Genomic DNA, 19,150 nt, shown 5'->3' with positions numbered 1-19,150 from the left:
TGCCAGGCCATTGTTGAATTCTAATTATCCTCAGAATTTAAAGACGCTCTCATCTGAACCAATCATCCAACACGTTTGCAGTTGAATGTGTCGTTGTTTTCTCCCTGGAGGTTCGTGCTGCCAGATCAATAGCAATTGAAGCATTGTGTTAATTTTGGCTGTGGAAAATAAATTCTAGTCATGCAGCTGGTTACCCAGACTACAGTTTCTAAACTAAATGATTTCAGCTATACCAAAATCTCAGTGTCTCTTTTTGTGGCATGAATTTTTTCAATGTATGTTTGTTTGTTTCAACTTGAGCTTTACTCATTATATTAATGATCTTGACTTTAACAAATAACATGAGTATCTTCTCAGAGAAATTAAAAAAATCTTAAATATGGTTAAGAGTCACAACTGGAATGTGGAAACTGAAATTGAAATAACACCACTGAAGAAGGGAGATATCTGTCAATTGTAGAGCAATAGAATTAAATAAAATCGGAAAAAGCTGGAAATGTTCAGTAGGGCAGATAAGATCTCGGGGAGAGAAACCGCTCATGCTTCAGCATTTTATATATTTAATTTCAGATTTTCAGTTTCTGTTTTGTTTTAGATTTTGTGATCCGCAAGTAGCCGTTTGTGTTAACAAACAGGAAATATTTTTAAGAATCTGTGCAGAATAATTTGCTTTGCATTAGTTTTTCAGTAATTTAAGTTCATAGTCATAGGACCAGACTTGGGCCATTCGGACCAGACTCTGCCATTCAATCGCAGCTGATCCATTTTTCCCATTCTGCTATTTAAAATAAGAATTATATTCAAAGTGTTCTACTGTTCCTTTTTATATTCATGTGCCAGAGGCTGTGGGTCTTTTTGGAGCTCTGCAGATGGGTCAGCAAACTCTTCATTTTTAAAATGTGGATTATGGCCAGTTTTGTGGGTTGGCCCAGCTTCCAACTTTTTGTTGAAGCTTAATTTGATTGGCGCATCATTTTTCAAATGAAAAATGAGTTTGAATTCCAAATAATAATTGACTTATTTGAAATATATGAAGTGGACCTCAGATAAAGGATTCTTAAGTTTTTAAATCTTTACCCCTGCCCCCATTTGAAATCTTTCCCCCTGCCCCCCATACCCTGCTAATCCCACTGGTGCTGCACGACATTGACCCTATATATTTCTTGACCAATCCGGTTAACGCAGATTCTTTGCTGATTGCTGTTGCTGAGATCTTTGTGTGTCTAAATTGACCATTGCATTTGTCTAAAAAGTCTTCACTGTTACTATTATATTAAAAACAAACTTAATTGACCGTAACACGTGGAATGTTTGAGTAAAGTATTATACAAGGGGAAGATTCTATTATTTTTCTGTCCCAATTCTACTAAGAATTCTGGAAAAATTCAAGTGTCGCTTGATTTTGGCCATGGAGCTGATAGTTTAAAGGAGGAAATTAGAGTGATTGAAAAGCAATATGCAATATTTTATTGAGTCGGCTTATGTGTAAATGTTTCTCTTCACAGGAAGATATGAATTTAAATGAAGAACGAAAGGCTCCTCTGCGAGAGAAGGATATTCATGTGAAAAGAGAAATGGTTGTCCAGTATATTGGTGCAGCTTCCAATACCGTAAGTGACCATTTATTTTTGACTGTATGATATGAATTGCAGAGCAGTTAATAATCATTGTTTTGAAAATGGTCATAACTTGTGCATTGTTGGTCTTTGTGGATGTTATGAAGGTTGAGTCTTTGTTGCAATTCATTGTATCCAAAGTTGCCTTTCTTCAGATGAAATCCAGTAGAAGTAATCGATGTCCTGTGTATGGTAAAACATTTCAAAACAGTATTAATAAACCAGTATTCTTATTTCTTTCATTTGTATTGATTTCATTGGTATGCTCCATAATTCCTATATATAATGGAAAAATGGCAAATAACAATCACTGTAGTCTGAAAAGTATGCTGGGCCATGAGAATCGTGTAATGGACTTCTGTTTATGGTCTTGGGTACCTCATGTGCTGGTCTCTTCAAAACCAAATCTTTTTATGCAATCTGAGTCATCTTTTCTTCACAAGCCCTTGCAGTTAACTGTTCCACTGCTTTTCACCACTTTTCACCTTGTCAGATGCTACTGCAGTTTGAGAAATTATTCTGAAATAACTTCACCTGATCTTGATAGTTTTGTATATTGGATTAAGCAAATATGACCAAATAAAATGCCTGAATAGTTTGTCTAATATTTCAAATGGTTCAGTTTCTACACTTTTTTTCCAAATGTTCACAGAGAAAATGTGGGCAAGGTACGTTTTGAATCCTTGTATAATAGTAAAGATCTCAATCTGATTTTTTTGTTACTTTTCAGGGTAGTTTGAAGAACAAACAGTATGGTTCTACGTTGCCCCATGAGTTCATCCATGAATTAAAAACAGGTGTTGGAGATGAAAGACTTCTTAATTCTCTGGAATCCCTTCGTATTTCGTTGACCAGCAATCCTGTCAGGTAATGATGACAATCCCAGAGTGCAACAAGCCGATCATAATACCACATTTGCATTTAGTTTTTCACTAAATGATCTACTGAGATGTTAAGACATCGGCTTTGCAGTCAATTTCCCATACAAAAGTTTCATATTCATTGTGTATTTGGCAGTATTGGTTTTGTAATTGTTTTTAAATTTATTTTCTTGCCTCTCTCAATAACCTGAGATAGATCCCATTAGGCCCTGGGGAGTTATCCATCTTAATACTCTTCAAGCGCCTCAGCACCACCTCCTCTATTTCAAACAGCCGTAGCATATTTGTATTCTCAACACCTCGTCAGTGAATACAGATGCAAAGTACTTGTTTAGTACTTAGCCTGCATCTTCCAACTCCAAGCATGGATTCCCACCTTTATCTATGAGTTGTCCTATCTTCTCGCTGGTCATCCTCTTATTTTTAACGTACGTATAAAAAGCCATGGGATTTTCCTTAACCTGTCTCGCCTAATACATTTTACGGCCCCTTTTAGCTGTTCTAATCGCTTGTTGAAGTTGAAGGGGTCTTCCAATTGGCCCATGCAGATTTGAAGAACATGGCCAGGTACACCATTAGGGCTTGCTCTTTCTGAGGGTTCATCCTTGCGAAGGATCTTTCTCTCTGGAAGGACTGGAAGTTCAAGATTCAAGATATCTTTATTTGTCATCCTTTTGGACGAAATTTAGTCACCCACAGTCCAATAATAAAAGCAATAAAACAAACAAATTACACAACCCCACCCAACGCACAAAAAAAGAAACATCCATCACAGTGAGTCTCCTCCAGTCCCCTCCTCACTATGATGGAAGGCCAGAATGTCTTTTCCCTTCCCCCGCCGTCTTCTCCCGCGGTCAGGCTGGTGTCGTTGCCACGTTCCAGGCCGCGCCGGCCGGTGGAAGGTCCGCAGCGGGACGACCCCAGCCCCGCGATCCGGGGCGGGCAAACACGCTGCCGCTGCCGCTGTTGCTGCACGTCTGGGCGGTCGTGGCTCCCGACATTGAAGCTCCCGTCAAGCAGAGAAAATCCCGCAGCCTTTTTCAGGCCGCGCCGGATGGTGAAAAGTCCGCGGCGGGCCGACCCAAGCCCCACGATCCGGGGCGGGCGAACACGCTACCGCTGCCGGTGCTCCCGATGTCGGCATCCACGCGGCCCGAGCCGAAGGCGAGTCGCAGCCGCTCCCGCAGCCTCCGAGGACGGCCGGCTCCGCTGATGGTGAGTCCGGTCCGCGGGCTCTGCGAACTGGAGGCCGCCAGCTCCAGGAGTTGGGCCGATGGTAGGCCGCAGCAGGAACGGAGACCCGACCCAGAAAACAAAGGTCAGGTCTCCGTTCGGAAGGGACACATATTACAATTTTACAGTTTCCCCCCTCCCCCCCACATACACACATAGTACACAAACACAAAAACACGACATCACATCTACAATTAAGACAAAAAAAACAACAAAACACAGAGACAAACGGACCGCAGGTAAGCCGCAGCTGCTAGGGCAGCGCCGCCATTTTGGGCGCCATGGTGGTTGAGGGAAGACCCACTAAAGTATGGTAAATAATGCGAGGCATAGATAGGGAGACAGTGAGAACATTTTTCCCAGAATGTAAATATCTAGTGCTTCAAGGGCATAGAGCTTTAAAGTTAGAGGGGCAAAATTTAAAGAAGAGATGTATAGGGAAAGTTTTTTTTTTACACAGAGGATGGTGGTAACAAAACCATCCACCGGGTGGCGCCACAGCAATGGCTGCCTCACCAACAGTCTGTCTATCCTTTCTTCTGATTTTGTTATTTTAAGCATGAGTTAAACTATGTTTTAGTGTTCCATGATTTGTTTTATGTGGGCGGGGTGGGGATGTTTCTTTTTTTGTGCGTTGGGGATGCGATTTTCTTTTCCGTATCATATCTCCATCCCCACTGCGGCCTAATATCGAGGAGTTGGCGGTCTTTCCTGCAGACCGGCCCGGCGCTTCATGCTGTGGGCGCGGCGCGGACTTTAACATCGCGGAGCTGCGATCCCTTTGCCGGGTATCACAAAATGCTGGAGTAACTCAGCGGGTCAGGCAGCATCTCAGGAGAGAAGGAATGGGTGATGTTTCGGGTCATGAAATGTTTTGAAAGACTAATTTCACAGCACATCAAAGCCAGCCTTCCTCCAAACTTTGACCCTCATCAGTTTGCTTATAGAGTAAACAGATCTACAGAGCATGCCATCGCCACAGCCCTCCACACTGCACTGAGCCACCTGGAACACCCAGGGAGCTCTGTAAGGATTCTTTTTATTGATTATAGCTCATTTTTAATACGATCATCCCTGACATACTAGTCGACAAGCTGTCGGACTTGGTCTTCTCCCCTCTCACCTGTGCCTGGATTAAGGATTTTCTCACTAACCGCCCACAAACAGTCAAAATGGGCCCCACTGCTCCTCCACCCTCACACTCAGTACTGGCTCTCCACAGGGCTATGTGCTGAGTGCACTCCTCTATGCTCTGTACACTTATGACTGCACTCCCATCCACTCCACAAACTCCATTATTAAATTCGCGGATGACATCACTGTGGTCGGACTTGTAGGGTGGAGATGAGGCAGCGAACAGAGATGATGTCCTGAAGCTGTCAAAGTGGTGGTCTGCGAACAACCTAGCACTTAATACCAGCAAAACAAAGGAAATGGTCATCGACTACAGGAGGCACAGAGCGGACCCTGCCCCGCTCAACATCAACGGGACTGTGTCGAGAGGGTTTCCACCTTCAAATTCCTGGGACCTCTCCTGGTCTGCCAACACTTCAGCAGTGGTAAAAAAAACCCAGCAGCGATTGCACTTCCTGGGAGTGCTAAGGAAGAACAGTCTAGAGGAGAAGCTGCTGGTGGCCTTCTACCGTTCCACCATCGAGAGTATGCTGGCATATTGCATCAGTGTGGTATGCCGGCTGCTCAGCAGCAGACAGGAGAGCTCTACAGAGAGTTATCAAAACTGCCCAGAAAATCATCGACTGCCCTCTGCCTTCCCTGGAAGACATCTCCAGCTCTCGGTGCCTCTGCAGAGCCAGGAAAATAATCAAAGACCCCTCCCATCCTGGACAGTTCCTGTTCAACCTTCTGCCCTCTGGTGGGCGGTACAGGTGCATCAAAAGCCGGACAAGCAGACTCGAGAACAGTTTATTTCCCTGGGTCATCAGAACTCTAAATTCCTCAAATATTCGAACACCACGAGAAATGTTGTCATCCATTCCACTAATTTATTTTAAAGTATTTATTACATTTTAAAGTGCAATATTCTCCCAAGTGCAATATTCTACATAGGTGTGATAAATATATATTCATTTACTACTTTAAGCATTTAAATGATGTATTGGATATGTTTTTAATTTGTTTTAACTAGTTTTAGTTGCACTGATCACGAGTTGCTCTCCTAATTTCATTGTATCTCTAAGTACAATGACAATAAAGGCTTATTATTATTCTTCTTATTATTATTAACACCATTTTCTAATGTGGATTCCCATTCCCTTCAGTTCCTCCCTCCCACGAGATCCTCGGTCCCCTAGTATTTCCGGGAGATTGTTTGTGTCTTCCTTAGTGAAGACAGAACCAAAGTACTTGTTTAACTGTTCTGCCATTTCCTTGTTTGCCATTATAAATTCAATTGTCTCTGACTGTAAGGGACCTACATTCGTCTTCACTAATCTTTTCCTTTTTACATACCTATAGAAACTTTTACAGTCAGTTTTTATATTTCCCCACAAGCTTAATTTCATGCTTCCCCCCACCCCTTTTGTCCTCCTGAGTTCTAAATTTCTCCAAGTCTGTTTTGCCGCTTCTTCTGGCTAATTTATATGCCTCTTCCTTGGCTTTAACACGATCCTTGACTTCCCTCGTCAGCCACTGTTGAGCCGCCTTCCCAGTTTTATTTTTTCGCCAGACAGGGATGAAAAATTCCTGGAGTTCATCCATGCGGTCTTTAAATCTTCGCCATTGCATCTCCACTGTCAACCTTTCAAGTATAATTTGCCTGTCTATCCTAGCCAATTCCCATCTCACACCTTAAGTCTTTATTCAAGTTCAGGACCTTAGTTTCTGAATTAACCGTGTCATTCTCCAACCTAATGCAGAATTCCACCATATTATGGTCACTGTTGCCCAAGGGGCCTTGGACAACAAGATCACTAACTAATCCTTCCTCATTACACAATACGCAGTCTCGGATGGCCTGCCATCTCGTCGGTTCCTCGACATATTGGGTTAAAAACCCATCCTGTATACATGCCAGGAAATCCTCCTCAGCACTGTTACCAATTTGGTTGGTCCAATCTATATGTAGATTAAAGTCACCCATGTTATCCGCTGTACCTTTGCTACACGCATCCCTAATTTCCTGCATGATGTGATCCCCAACCTCCCTACTGCTGTTTGGTGGTCTGTATACCACTCCAACAAGTGTTTTCTGCCCTTGGCTATTTCACATTTCTACCATATCAATTCTACAGCATCCATGCTAATGTCTCTCCTTGCTATTGCATTAATCTCCTCTTTAACCAGCAATGCTACCCCACCTCCTCTTCCTTTCTGTCTATCCTTCCTGAATATCGAATACCCCTGCATGTTTAGCTCCCAGCCTTGGTCACCCTGGAGCCATGACTCCGTAATTCCAACTATATAATTTCCCTTAACTACTAACTGCGCATTCAATTCATCCACCTTATTTCAAATGCTGCTCGCATTAGGACACAAAGCTTTCAGGTTTGTTTTTCTTATCTCCCTTCTACCTTTTGCTTCTGTCCTCCTTTTATGGCCCTCTGTCTCCTTGCATTGGGTCCCATCTCCCTGTCCTGTTAGTTTAAACCTGATCTTTCCTACTCTCTCTTTCCCGTTAGCTGCATGGATATGTGTCCATGTTGTTGATTCCTACTAGCACGAGGTACTGGAAGCAACCCAGAGATAACCACCCTCGAAGTCCTGCTTTTCAGCTTCCTACCAGTCCTCTATACTCGTGTTGCAGACCCTCCTTCCTCGTCATGTGTGCCTACATGCGCAACTACATCCGGCTGTTCACCTTCCCTCTCAAGAATGTTCTTAATTCGGTCTGAGACATTTTGGATCCTGGCACCAGGGAGGCAACACCCCTTCCTCGAGTCTTGCCTGTCGTCACAGAATCTCCTGTCCACACATCGGACAATGGAGTCATCTGCCTGACGTCGGTCTGGCCGGTCGAGTCTCAGCGCTAGGATTTGAGTCACAGACCTCTCCACTGCTCGGACTGGAAGCGTCGTCTGACCCGACAGCTCCCAAGAGGGTGTACCTGTTTTCAAGAGGTACTTCCACCGAGGTCTCCTGCACTCGTTTCATCCCCTTTCTTTCTGTCTCTACCCGTTGCACCTCCTGCATTCTTGGAGTGACGAACTAACTGTCGGTCCTATCCAGGAAGCTTTCGTAGTCCCGGATGGACAGCAGGTCATCCAGCTGCTACTCCAGTTCCCTAACTCGGCCCTTGAGGAGCTGCATCTGGACACAGTTCCCACAGGTGTAGTGGTCAGTGACACCAGCAGTGTCCCTGACTTCCCACATCCTCCCAACAAATGCACGGCAATAACATTCCTCGGAGAAAGCCTTCCTTCAGCGAATCCACTCACTCACTCGCTGGTCTGGCTGCTGCTGCTTTGCGATCTTCCAGGTAATTGGAATGTACTGCCAAAGATGTGGCGGAGGCAGATATTAGGGTGGCGATTAAGGCATCTTAATAGGCATTTGGATATGCTGGGATTGGAGGGATATGGATTATGTGCAGGTAGATAAGAGATGGTCTTGGCATAAAGGTTGGCACAAACATTGTGGGCGGAAGGGGCCGTTTCTCTGCTGTACTGTTCTATATTCTGTGATCTTCTGACATCTGCTTTGCAGACTCAAATCACATTATCGTTCAGGGCTGGGGGTCACAGAAGGAGATGTAATATTTTCCCTTTTGAAGCTAGCATCAAAAGTGTTGAGCTTGTCTGGGAGTGATGTGTCACCTGAGCGACTCGGGGATTTCCTCTCATAGGAAATTAAAATCTCCTTTACAGCTGCTGACTATCCACATGATCCTTCAGTTTAGACTGAAAATGTTTCTTGGCTTTCTCAATGACTTCTCAAGGTTGTACTTTTATTATCCTGTATTGCCAGACTTGAATGCCCGAAATCAAGTGCTCAGTAGATTACAGACCGCTTGATCATCCGAGACATCAGGTTAGAGAACACTTGGGTGATTTTGGTGGGAATGCACTCCTCCACACATTTCCTTATGAAGTTGATAACCACTTGTGGTGCCTTTGTTCAGGTTTGTTCCTGAGGCCTTGAACATTACCTGGCCTACCGATGCCAGGCAGTCCCGAGGTCACCTTGGCCTTCCCTGACTAGCTCTACAATCTGCACTATCCAGTTTCTACCTCTATGAGGAAGGAGCTCGGTCTGTTGGTCTGATTTTTTTTCCCCCCAAGTGTGGGTGAGGGATGGAGTAATAGGCATCTTTTGTGTAGTACCAATGGTCAGGAGTGTGTGATCCTCTTGTACGACAGGAAACATGCTAGTTTTGAAGTGACTTCTTCAAACTAACCCTTAAATTGTCTGCTTTGGAGTATGCCATCTCGTATTTGTTGACTGACAAGCAACTCCTTTCGAGATAGCCAGGCTTCTCTGGCTGGGGCGGAATGTAGACTACAGACATGATGCTGCAAATTTCCTTGTAAAGTAGCACTTCATTGCTAGATATGAACTAGATGATGCTACAGGACACGTGCTAGTGGTAGTTTAGCAGCGATTTCTGCCTTGTTGAAGTTCAGGGTTATGGCAATAAAAGTGCCTGTGTACGCCATCTGGTGTTTGTCCACAGTGTCCACTAGACTAATATCTTCCTGGGGTTGAAAGTAGACCGGTCATGGTGATGGGGGTGAGTTTCCTTGGGAGATAGCAAGGTCAGCATTTCACTGCCAGGTGTTGTAGGTGCGGAGTGCCAGAGTTGAATTTGACTGGGACGTCTGAGCACCACAAATAGTTTATCATGAGGCAGATGCCACCACATCTCCCTTTGCCCGATGGCTTTGTTTGTTGATGCAATGAATGGAGAAACCTTTGCACTGGTGCTCCGAGTCTGGGAAGCTGGCAGACAGCAATCCCTCATCTCTCTCTTTGACAAAGTTCCCTTAAGTTTGCAACTTTATTCTCAAGGGATTGTATGTTGGTCAGTGGAATGTTAAGATGGGAGGGGGGGGAGGGGGGGGGGGGGGGTCATAGTCCCCTGTGCTTTAGTCTTATTAGGAGGCAATTCCATTGACCATGCTTCAGGACACAATGGAGGCCTCCCTGCTGTTTCTTGGCACTGCATTCACTGTACCTTCAGTCTGAAGAAGGGTCTCGACCCGAAACGTCACCCATTCCTTCTCTCCCGAGATGCTGCCTGACCTGCTGAGTTACTCCAGCATTTTGTGATTTAAAAACCTACGATTTGTACCAGCATCTGCAGTTATCTTCTTATACTTCACTGTACCTTGGATCCCCCCTGATCTTTAGGAATTCCCAACCATTAGGATTTCTTTACATTCAGTAGCTCTGTTGGTGTTGGGAGTTTAAAATAACGCTAATCCAGTGGAATGGTGTAGTATGGTGCATAAGTCCAGGAAAGAACTGCAGATGCAGTTTAAATCGAAGGTAGACAAAATGCTGGAGTAAATCAGCGGGACAGGCAGCATCTCTGGAGAGAAGGAAAGGGTGACGTTTCAGGTTGAGACCCATCTTCAGACTGCATCTTATAGTTATAGCCCTGTCAGTTATACCACTATGCTGTAATGCCATGTTTTAATTTTTGGGTCAAATGTGTTCATTTCAGTCATTCAAAAACTAATATTCTATTATCATTTCACTGTAATATTTAGACTGATTAATTCCCAAGTTAAGTCATGCAATTTTAAATCAAGCAATTAATTGTGGTTATTTTTGTTATTACTTGAACTGTCTTAAATATCAGTAAGATGTTTGTTCAGATATTTTAGCTTCTACTGGGTTCTTAATTTAGCAATCTTAATTTAGAAGTTTGCATAACATTTAAAAACTTAATTAAAAATGGTGTTTATTGATTCTTGGTGTGCCATCAGTGAGAACTTTTTAATATGTTTAGCTCCAGGATTACTACTACTGGACTCAACACAATGATTTGAAATGATGCCATATTGCAGCCTTTATTAGGAATCCGGGAAGGATCTTCTTAAGACTTTGCTTTATTTTTGTTGGGAATACACTGCATGGCCAATGGTGAATGCGGTTGGTTTCATGTTGAATTCTGACCAATTAACAGTTAAACAAATTAAAGCAACGAAAACTAGGTTGTAACAAACTGAAGCATGGCTCTTCCTTTGCATAAGAAGGCATTTACCTATATTAAGTTGAAGTCGTCTTGTGCAGTGCAATATATTCAAGTGCTATTGGAGCAAACTATCTATGAAACCTGAACTGCACCCACTTAGAAAGCATCCACAGAAAGATAAACAAATGTAATGCTCCTTTGACTCAGAAGTTAACTCTGTTTATTTTTCCACACATGTTGCCTGCGCTGCTCTGTGTTTTCAGCATGTTCTGTTTATATTCAGGTTTTTTCTAATATTATTTTGTTTGTGGATACACTGTCATGCAGCATTTAACACACGCTGGATGCCACTTGCATTTCTTTATGTCACTTGTGTGTCATTGACCAAATGCTGTGGGTTTCTAACGTTGTAAATGCCATAACTGTATTGTTAAGGCTTATTTCAGTATTGTAGGGTTGCTGCCCAGAAATGAAAGGCTTTTATTCAAATGGGGTTGTTTTTGATTTATTTTCTCTCTTTTATAGTAGGGATCACCCAGTTCATTTTAGTTCAGTTTGGTTTATTGCCACGTGTACAGAGGTACAGTGAAAAGCTTTTGTTGCGTACCAACTCCTCATCCTCTATCCTCATCCCATCCGATCCTCAGCTCCTTTCCTCATCCTACCAATGTGTCTGGTGCCCTTATTTCATTCCTCTAAATATCCTCAGTCTCCTTTCTGTGCCCACTCTAAAGCTCTTGCCATGTTTTCTCCAGTACCGCCCCTTCAATTCCTGCCAGCTCTTTAACCTCTTTTCCCTGCTGATTAAGTTCCATTCCTACTTGTCCTCATTTTCTTTTGTTTTTTCTCCACTGGCCTTCTAAAAGACATTTTCTGTGATTTTTTTTTCCTCTCTCTCTACATACCAATTTCTTCCTTTCAATCTCAACCCTTTTCCCCCGTAGGGGATCGTGGATGAATGATTTGTGCGATGTCAGTCCCTCATGCTTGGTCTTTTGTATATAATGTAGTTTACAATGCTTTACAATGAAACATTGGATCTTCATTGACTTGTCTAAAATTAACGATATTACACTATGCAATGTTTTTACAAAGCTTAGGAAGTTATAATCTTTTGCCAATAAAAGTAATCTCCCCTGCCTGCACACGATACTCAGCATTGATGTCCAGAGGGATCTTGGGGCCCAAGTCCATAGCTTTCTGAAAGTTGCAACACAGATAGATAGAGTGCTTCAAGAAGCCATATAGTAAGCTTGCCTTTATCAGTCGAGGCATTGAAATTAAGAGTCAGGGTGTCATGTTGCAGCTTTATAAAGTTTGGTTGGGCTGCATTTTGAGTATTGTGTGCAGTTTTGGTCACCCCATTACAGGAAACATGTGCAGTATGCTACCTGGATCAAGGAGGTATTAGCTATAAATTGGACACATTTATATATTTTTTCCACTAGGGTGTCATAGTTGAGGCGACACCTGTTAGAAGTTTATACGATTAAGAGGGGCATAGATAGGGTTGACAGTAACTAACATTTTCCCGGGTTGGAAATATCAAAGACTCACTGGCATATTCTTACGGTGAGGAGGGAACATACATCTAATGGAGATATGTGGTGAATGCCTCTGGCCATCTCCCCTCCACAGCCTTCAACCTTTTTGGTCCCCAACCCCAAATTACCCAGTTCTATTTACTTTCCAAAATCCACAAACAGGATTGCCTTGGCAGACCCATTTTTTTCTGCCTGTTCCAGCTCCCTTGTCCAGTCCCTTTTAACCTACATTCAAGACACCTCATGGTGCCCTTCTCTTCAATAACTTTCAGTTTCCGGGCTCCCATTGTCTCATGTTTACCATGGGGGTCCAGCCCCTTTACACCATTTCCCACCAAGTAGGGCTCAAGGCCCTCCGGTTCTTCCTTGATCAGAAACCCAATCAATTTCCCTCTGATAACACACTCCTCTGCCTGGCAGAACTTGTCCTCACCCTGTCGAACTTTTCCTTTGACTATTCTCACTTTTCCAAGCTGAAGGCCATTGTCAGTTATGTGAACGGCCTTGTTTCAAACATATGCTGGCACCATCCCTCACCTCTTTCTCTGCTACATCATGACTGCATCATGGTGTCTCCTGCACCTGTGCAGGACCCATTGATTTACTTAACTTTTGCTACTCCCTTCCACCCTACTTTCAAATTCACTTGCCCTATATCTGACACCTTTCTCCCTTTTCTTGGTCTCTCTGTCTCCATCACTAGGGACAGACTATCAACTGATGTCCTGAAACCAACTGAGATCCACATTTCCTCCCTCCCTGTTTCTTGCAAAGATGCTGTCTCCTACTCTCAATTTCGCCGTCTCTGCCGCAGCTGCTCCCAAGATGAAGCTTTCCGTTCTAAGACATCTTAAATATCCTCATCCTTCAGTAACGGTAGTTTCCCCCTCCCCCTGCTGTCATGGACGGATCCCTCACCCACTTCTCTTATGTGTTTTGTAGTTCTGCTCTCGCTCCCCCTTCCCCCAGATGAACAACAATAAAGTTCCCTGGTCCTTACCTTTCTTACACCCCACCAGCCTCTGTATCTACCCTAACCATTCCTCCCTTCCAGCTTCCCCCCCTCCCCCTTAATCAGTCTGAAGAAGGGTCCTGACCCAAAATGTCACCCATCCATGTTATCCAGTAATGCATCTTGACCTGCTGAGTTGCCTCATCACTTTTTTTTGTCAAGCAGCATCTGCAGTCCTTGTCTCCTCATTTAACTTATTCTTTGGGAAATAAACACATTATATTCTCTGCATTTATTGTGAATAATATGCAGGAGTGCATAAACTAATTTCAGAATAAAAAGCAAGACTCGTAGCTCTTCCTTACAACTACCTTCTGCATCCCTGAGGGTTTGGTGAATCATTTTACAAAATGGAATTCAAAGATGTCTTCTGGAAGAATCATTCAGGATAGTTTTAATGAATCGTAGTGCAAAACTAAAATAAGATCCGAGTTGAGTGCATAACCGAGTTTTCTTTCATTCATGTGCTACTTATTCATATTTTGTAACTTTGAACAGTAGCATCAAATACTATCAGTTTGATATTTTGTGACATTTGCAAAATAATTACGCCAGAAAAAAGATAGATTTGTGAAGTTGTAAATTTGCCTGTCAAAGCATTTTACTCGCACATAACCCTTTTAATAAAGGCCTTAGTTTAACTTTATTTCTTGTGACAAAATTATATACTACACATTTTAAGGAAGATAACTTTCTTGTAATTGTTTTTGTTTGAAACAATTTTACCACTGAGTAGATATGGTGTTTTGCATTGAAGTACTGGAGTTTATTGATTTGAAGATTTAAAATAAAAATGGTTTTCAAAGGTGTTATTTAGTTTAAACCATAACAATCATTCTCATCAAGTATGTGAGTTATGTACATCTGGTTTACTTCATTCTAAATGATGTTTGTTGAAGTGGAATTAAAATCCGCTGAAGATTGTTCAAATTGAAATGACCTGAAACTGTTCAATTTTGTGCTGAGATTTATCTATTTCAACCTTTTCCACTTCCATATTTCAAAAGAGTCATAAAATGTATTTCATTTTTTCCATAGTTGGGTCGAAAGCTTTGGAAATGAAGGTTTGGGTCAGCTTTTGGATGTCCTGGAGAAATTGCTTGATAAAAAGTAGTGAGTACAGTTTTTAATGCCATGTTTTCTTGCCTGATAATGTCCGTGTTGCTTGCTGAACTGTAATGAATTTCTACTTTCTACTTCCGACAGTAAGGAAAAAAGTGACTTCAAGAGTCAACATAAAGTGATTCAGTGTTTGAGGGCATTCATGAACAATAAGGTAACTGAAATATTTACACATGTTACCCTAAAATTTGATCTAATTTTAGATTTTCTACTGGTAATTACATATTTTTCAGTTCTTTACTGTAGATAAAGGTTGTGCCTTCGAAGGTTTAATTTCTATATTGCCCTTTTTAACCTGATGTATAAAATTCTAATGATGGTTGAAAGACACCAAGAGGAATAGAGAAATTCCTTCTTCCCCCACCTTCCATTTTGCATTTCCCAATCCCTTTCAACTACTGCAACCCTCTCCTCCCCCACCCTCCACTATTGAACATGGAGTTCAGTTTTGATTTGGGGGATTTTGAGTTTAACTGTTAAGTTAAATCCTTTTTGTTTCCAACTGAAATTTACAGGAGATAATGATAACATGATATGATAACTAAAGTTGTATTGAACATATTCTAATTTTTAAAATGTATTATGCATAATTATACAAATGAAGTTCATGCATTTGCAAAATCATCAGACACCTTGAGCTGAACAATGTAACTTCAAGCAGCCTGAGAAAACAAATACACATTTATTTAGAATTGATTGTATTTTACAAAGTAATTCTGAAATAAGCATGCTTATTAGTGATGAGCAATAAATTTGCCCTCTTGTTAATTTTAGTATGGATTGGATAGAATCTTGGATGAAGAGCGAAGTATATCCTTGCTAGCCAGAGCCATTGATCCCAAGCAGCCGACTATGATGACAGATGCAGTCAAGCTCCTATCTGCAATCTGTATTGTTGGAGAAGAAAATATGTAAGTTTATGTGGGCACTATTTTTTTTGTTAGCTTGACTAACATTCACAGAAAGAACCATTTGAACATTTATTTATGTATCTTCATTAAACCAGTAAATAAATTCTAGTTTATGTACGGATATGTATTTTTAATGTGGATAATTTTTCCAATTAATGTACGCATAATCTCTCATTCTCACCCCCCCCAGTTTCATACTTTATCCTTACTATTTACCTATCAACCTACTTTATACAAAACGATTTTTCATATTTACCTTACTGTTTGGAAAGCCAGCTGCTGTATTGCCTGCATTCCATATTCAAGATATATTATCTCGCAACATGGAGGGTGGCCATTTGGCCCATCAAATCCATTACCTGCTCTGAGAGCAGTCTCATTCACTCATTGATTTCCTGATAAACTTTTCTTTCATACTTGCCTATGAACAACCGTTGATTTTTCAACCATCCACTTACAATTGGGGTAATTGCATGGTCACCCAACCGAGTACCCCTTTTTGATATGCTACCAAAAGGCAGCACTTGAGCGAAGCCCATGGATTCACTGGGAGCACAGGGAAATTCCACACAGACAACAAATGAGATCGGGTTTGACCATTTCAAACGTATTTCATGAGCAGTAAAATGTTGGAATGCAATAGAACATAGAACAGTACAGCACAAGGAGGTTCTTCGGCTCATAATGTCGGCCGAACATGATGCAAAGATCAACTCTTATCTAGAAACTTGGTTCTAAGGAGCTGCAGAAGCTAGTTAGTTTAGTTTTATTTCAGTTTATTATTGTTACGTGTACTGAGGTACAATGAAAAGCTTTTGTTTGTGTGCTATCCAGTTAAAGACAAGACTATACATGAATACATGACTATACATATCTGGCAAGATGTCCACATTGCCCAGATAAAGGGTAATGAGTCCAACATTTAGTGCGATCTATATACTAAAACTCGTTTGTTTGTTCCTGAACAACAGCCAAAACGGTACATGATAGCGTGACAATTTTAGGCCCATCTTACTCACCGTCGTCCCTTTGGTGCTAATGGAAGAAGTTTCATTGAAATCATTGTTATATTTTTTAAGTTATTCATATTTTAAAGTTTAAATCTATCTCCTAGGGAGGGAGATGGGGGGAGGATGGGAGATGAGGGGGAGAGAGGGGAGTGGGGGAGGAGAGGGTGCTGCACCAATGCAGGAGAGGTTTGGGCCCAACCAGTCCACTTGGTCTAGTATATATATAATGTTGAAGTCTGATTTGAAGATAGTTCAATGCTCCCCAATGAGATAGATGAGAGGTCAGGACCACACTCGAACTGATGAAAGGACTGATCAGTTGGCTCATAACAGCTGGGATACCCGATAGGACACAAAGTGCTGGAGTAACTCTGTGGATCAGCAGCACATTGAGATACTCCAGCACTTGGTCTCCAATTCATCTACCTGCGAATAATACATATCTCTCCATTGCCTGCATATCCACATGCTTAACCAAAAGTCTCTTAAATGCCACCATTGTATCTGCCTCCCAGCACCACCCACAGCAATGCGTTCCAGGCACTTGCCAACCTCATTTGCCCTGCACATCTTTTATCTATGTCCCACTCACTTTAAAGCTATGCCCTCTGGTATTTGTTTTTTTATCCTGGGAAAAAGGTTCTGACTGTTGACCTTATCCATGCCTGCTATAATTTTAGGTACTTCTATCAGGTCTCCACACAACATCCAGCTTTCCAGCATAAAACAATTGAAGTCTGACCAACATCTCCAGGACTCAAGTGCCTGAGCTGTCGGGAGAGGTTGAGCAGGCTAGGACTTTATTCCTTCTAGCGCGGGAGGATGAGGGGTGATCGAGTTGAGTGAGTTTACCCAGAGAGTTTGCCCAGAGCGAGTTTACCCAGAGTTGGGGAATCAACAACCAGAGGACTTAAGTTTAAGGAGAGGAGGGGAAATATTGAATAGGAACTTGGAGGAGTGTAATTCTTTTACACAAAGAATGGTAGGCATATGGAACGAGCTGCCAGAGGCAGGTACTATCGCAATGTTAAAAAAAATATTTGGACAGGTACATGGATACAATGGGCTTAGAAGGATAAGGGCCAAATGAACGCAGGTGGGACTAGTATAAATGGGGCATGTTGATCAGTGTGGGTAAATTGGGCCAAAGGGCCCGTGTCCACGTTGTATCTTTAACCTGTCACTATCTCTGGCTACGGTCCCCAAGTGCCTGAAGTCGGCTATCATAGTTCCGGTTCCGAAAAAAGCAAAGATCTCCAACCTGAACGACTACCGCCCGGTTGCCCTAACGCCGATAGTCATGAAGTGCTTTGAAAGGCTGGTCCTCTCACACATCAAATCCAGCATCCCTGACTCACTGGACCCACATCAATTTGCATACAGGGCAAAAAGATCCACAGCGAACGCCATCTCTCTGGCTCTTCACACTGTCCTGACTCGCCTAGAGAGACAGGGCACGAACGTGAGGATGCTATTCATAGACTATAACTCCGCCTGCAACACGGTCATCCCCACCAAGCTCATCACCAAACTCCACCAGCTAGGCCTCAGCTCGTCATTGTGTGACTGGATCCTGGACTTCCTGCTGGAGCGACCGCAGGCAGTGAGAATGGGCCCGCACCTGTCCTCCACTATCACCCTGAGTACCGGCACACCACAGGGCTGTGTTCTGAGCCCCATGCTCTACTCCCTCTTCACACACGACTGTGTTCCTGCATTCGACACCAACACCATTGTCAAGTTTGCAGACGACACAACGGTGATCGGGCTTATCACCAACGGTGATGAAACAAAATACAGAGCGGAGGTGCAGAACCTGGTGGACTGGTGCTCGGATAATAACCTGTCCCTAAATACCACCAAGACCAAGGAGCTGATCATCAACTTCCGTAGGTCACATAACGGGGAATATGCCCCGATCTCTATCAACGGGGACAGTGTGGAGAGAGTGTCCAGCTTCAAGTTTCTGGGCACTCACATTTCGGAGGACCTAACATGGTCCAATAACACTGCTGCGCTGGTCAAGAAGGCACAGCAAAGACTGTTCTACCTAAGAACACTGAAAAAGTCTGGTCTACCCCAACAGCTGCTGACGACCTTCTACCACTGTACCATAGAGAGCATCCTAGCGCATGGCATCCCTGTGTGGTATCTCAGCTGCACGGAGGCAGAAAGGAAAGCTCTACAGCGAGTAGTCCATAGAGCTCAGAGGGCCATCGGAACACAGCTACCAGACTTGGAGGACATCTACAACACACAATGCCTCAGAAAAGCCACCAGCATCCACAACACCCCTGCAACAGTCTGTTCGAACTCCTTCCATCGGGCAGATGATACAAGGCCTTCTACGCCCGCACCTCCAGACTCAGGAACAGCTTCATCCCCAGGGCCATAGCTGCTATGAACCGGTCCTGCTGAGCCGGATGGTCACAACGCATAGATCAACTTGCACTTTATCCTGTCTAAAACTGTTACAATTGTTTCGTTGGGTTGCTGTTGTCTAAATTAATTAAATTATTCCATCGTATGGGAGGCGCATTCCCAATCTCATTGTACCCCTGGGTACAATGACAATAAAGATATATTGTATTGTATTGTATTGTATGACTCTAAAGCTAATATTCTAATCCAGTCATCATTCTGGTATACTACCTCTGCACCCTTTCCAAAGCCTCTCCATCTTTCATGTAATGGGGTGTTCAGAACTCGTGATTCTCCAAATGCG

The 19,150-nt window shown here is 42.8% G+C and overlaps 1 protein-coding gene across 1 annotated transcript in view; it reads left to right on the top strand.

Annotated features, from left to right (window-relative positions):
* LOC144595583 (protein diaphanous homolog 3-like) overlaps window positions 1–19,150 on the top strand; it is a 321,554-nt gene that overhangs the window by 16,356 nt on the left and 286,048 nt on the right. The window contains exons 4-8 of the mRNA XM_078403147.1: window positions 1,506–1,610; window positions 2,347–2,483; window positions 14,421–14,495; window positions 14,589–14,658; window positions 15,279–15,415. Coding sequence (XP_078259273.1) covers window positions 1,506–1,610; window positions 2,347–2,483; window positions 14,421–14,495; window positions 14,589–14,658; window positions 15,279–15,415 — 524 coding nt within the window. The remainder of the gene's footprint in view (window positions 1–1,505; window positions 1,611–2,346; window positions 2,484–14,420; window positions 14,496–14,588; window positions 14,659–15,278; window positions 15,416–19,150) is intronic.

This window comes from Rhinoraja longicauda, chromosome 7 (genome assembly GCF_053455715.1).
Source record: "Rhinoraja longicauda isolate Sanriku21f chromosome 7, sRhiLon1.1, whole genome shotgun sequence".
NCBI classification, from domain to species: domain Eukaryota; kingdom Metazoa; phylum Chordata; class Chondrichthyes; order Rajiformes; family Arhynchobatidae; genus Rhinoraja; species Rhinoraja longicauda.
The sequence above is the reverse complement of the archived record's forward strand: the minus strand, read 5'-3'. Positions and strand labels throughout refer to the sequence as shown.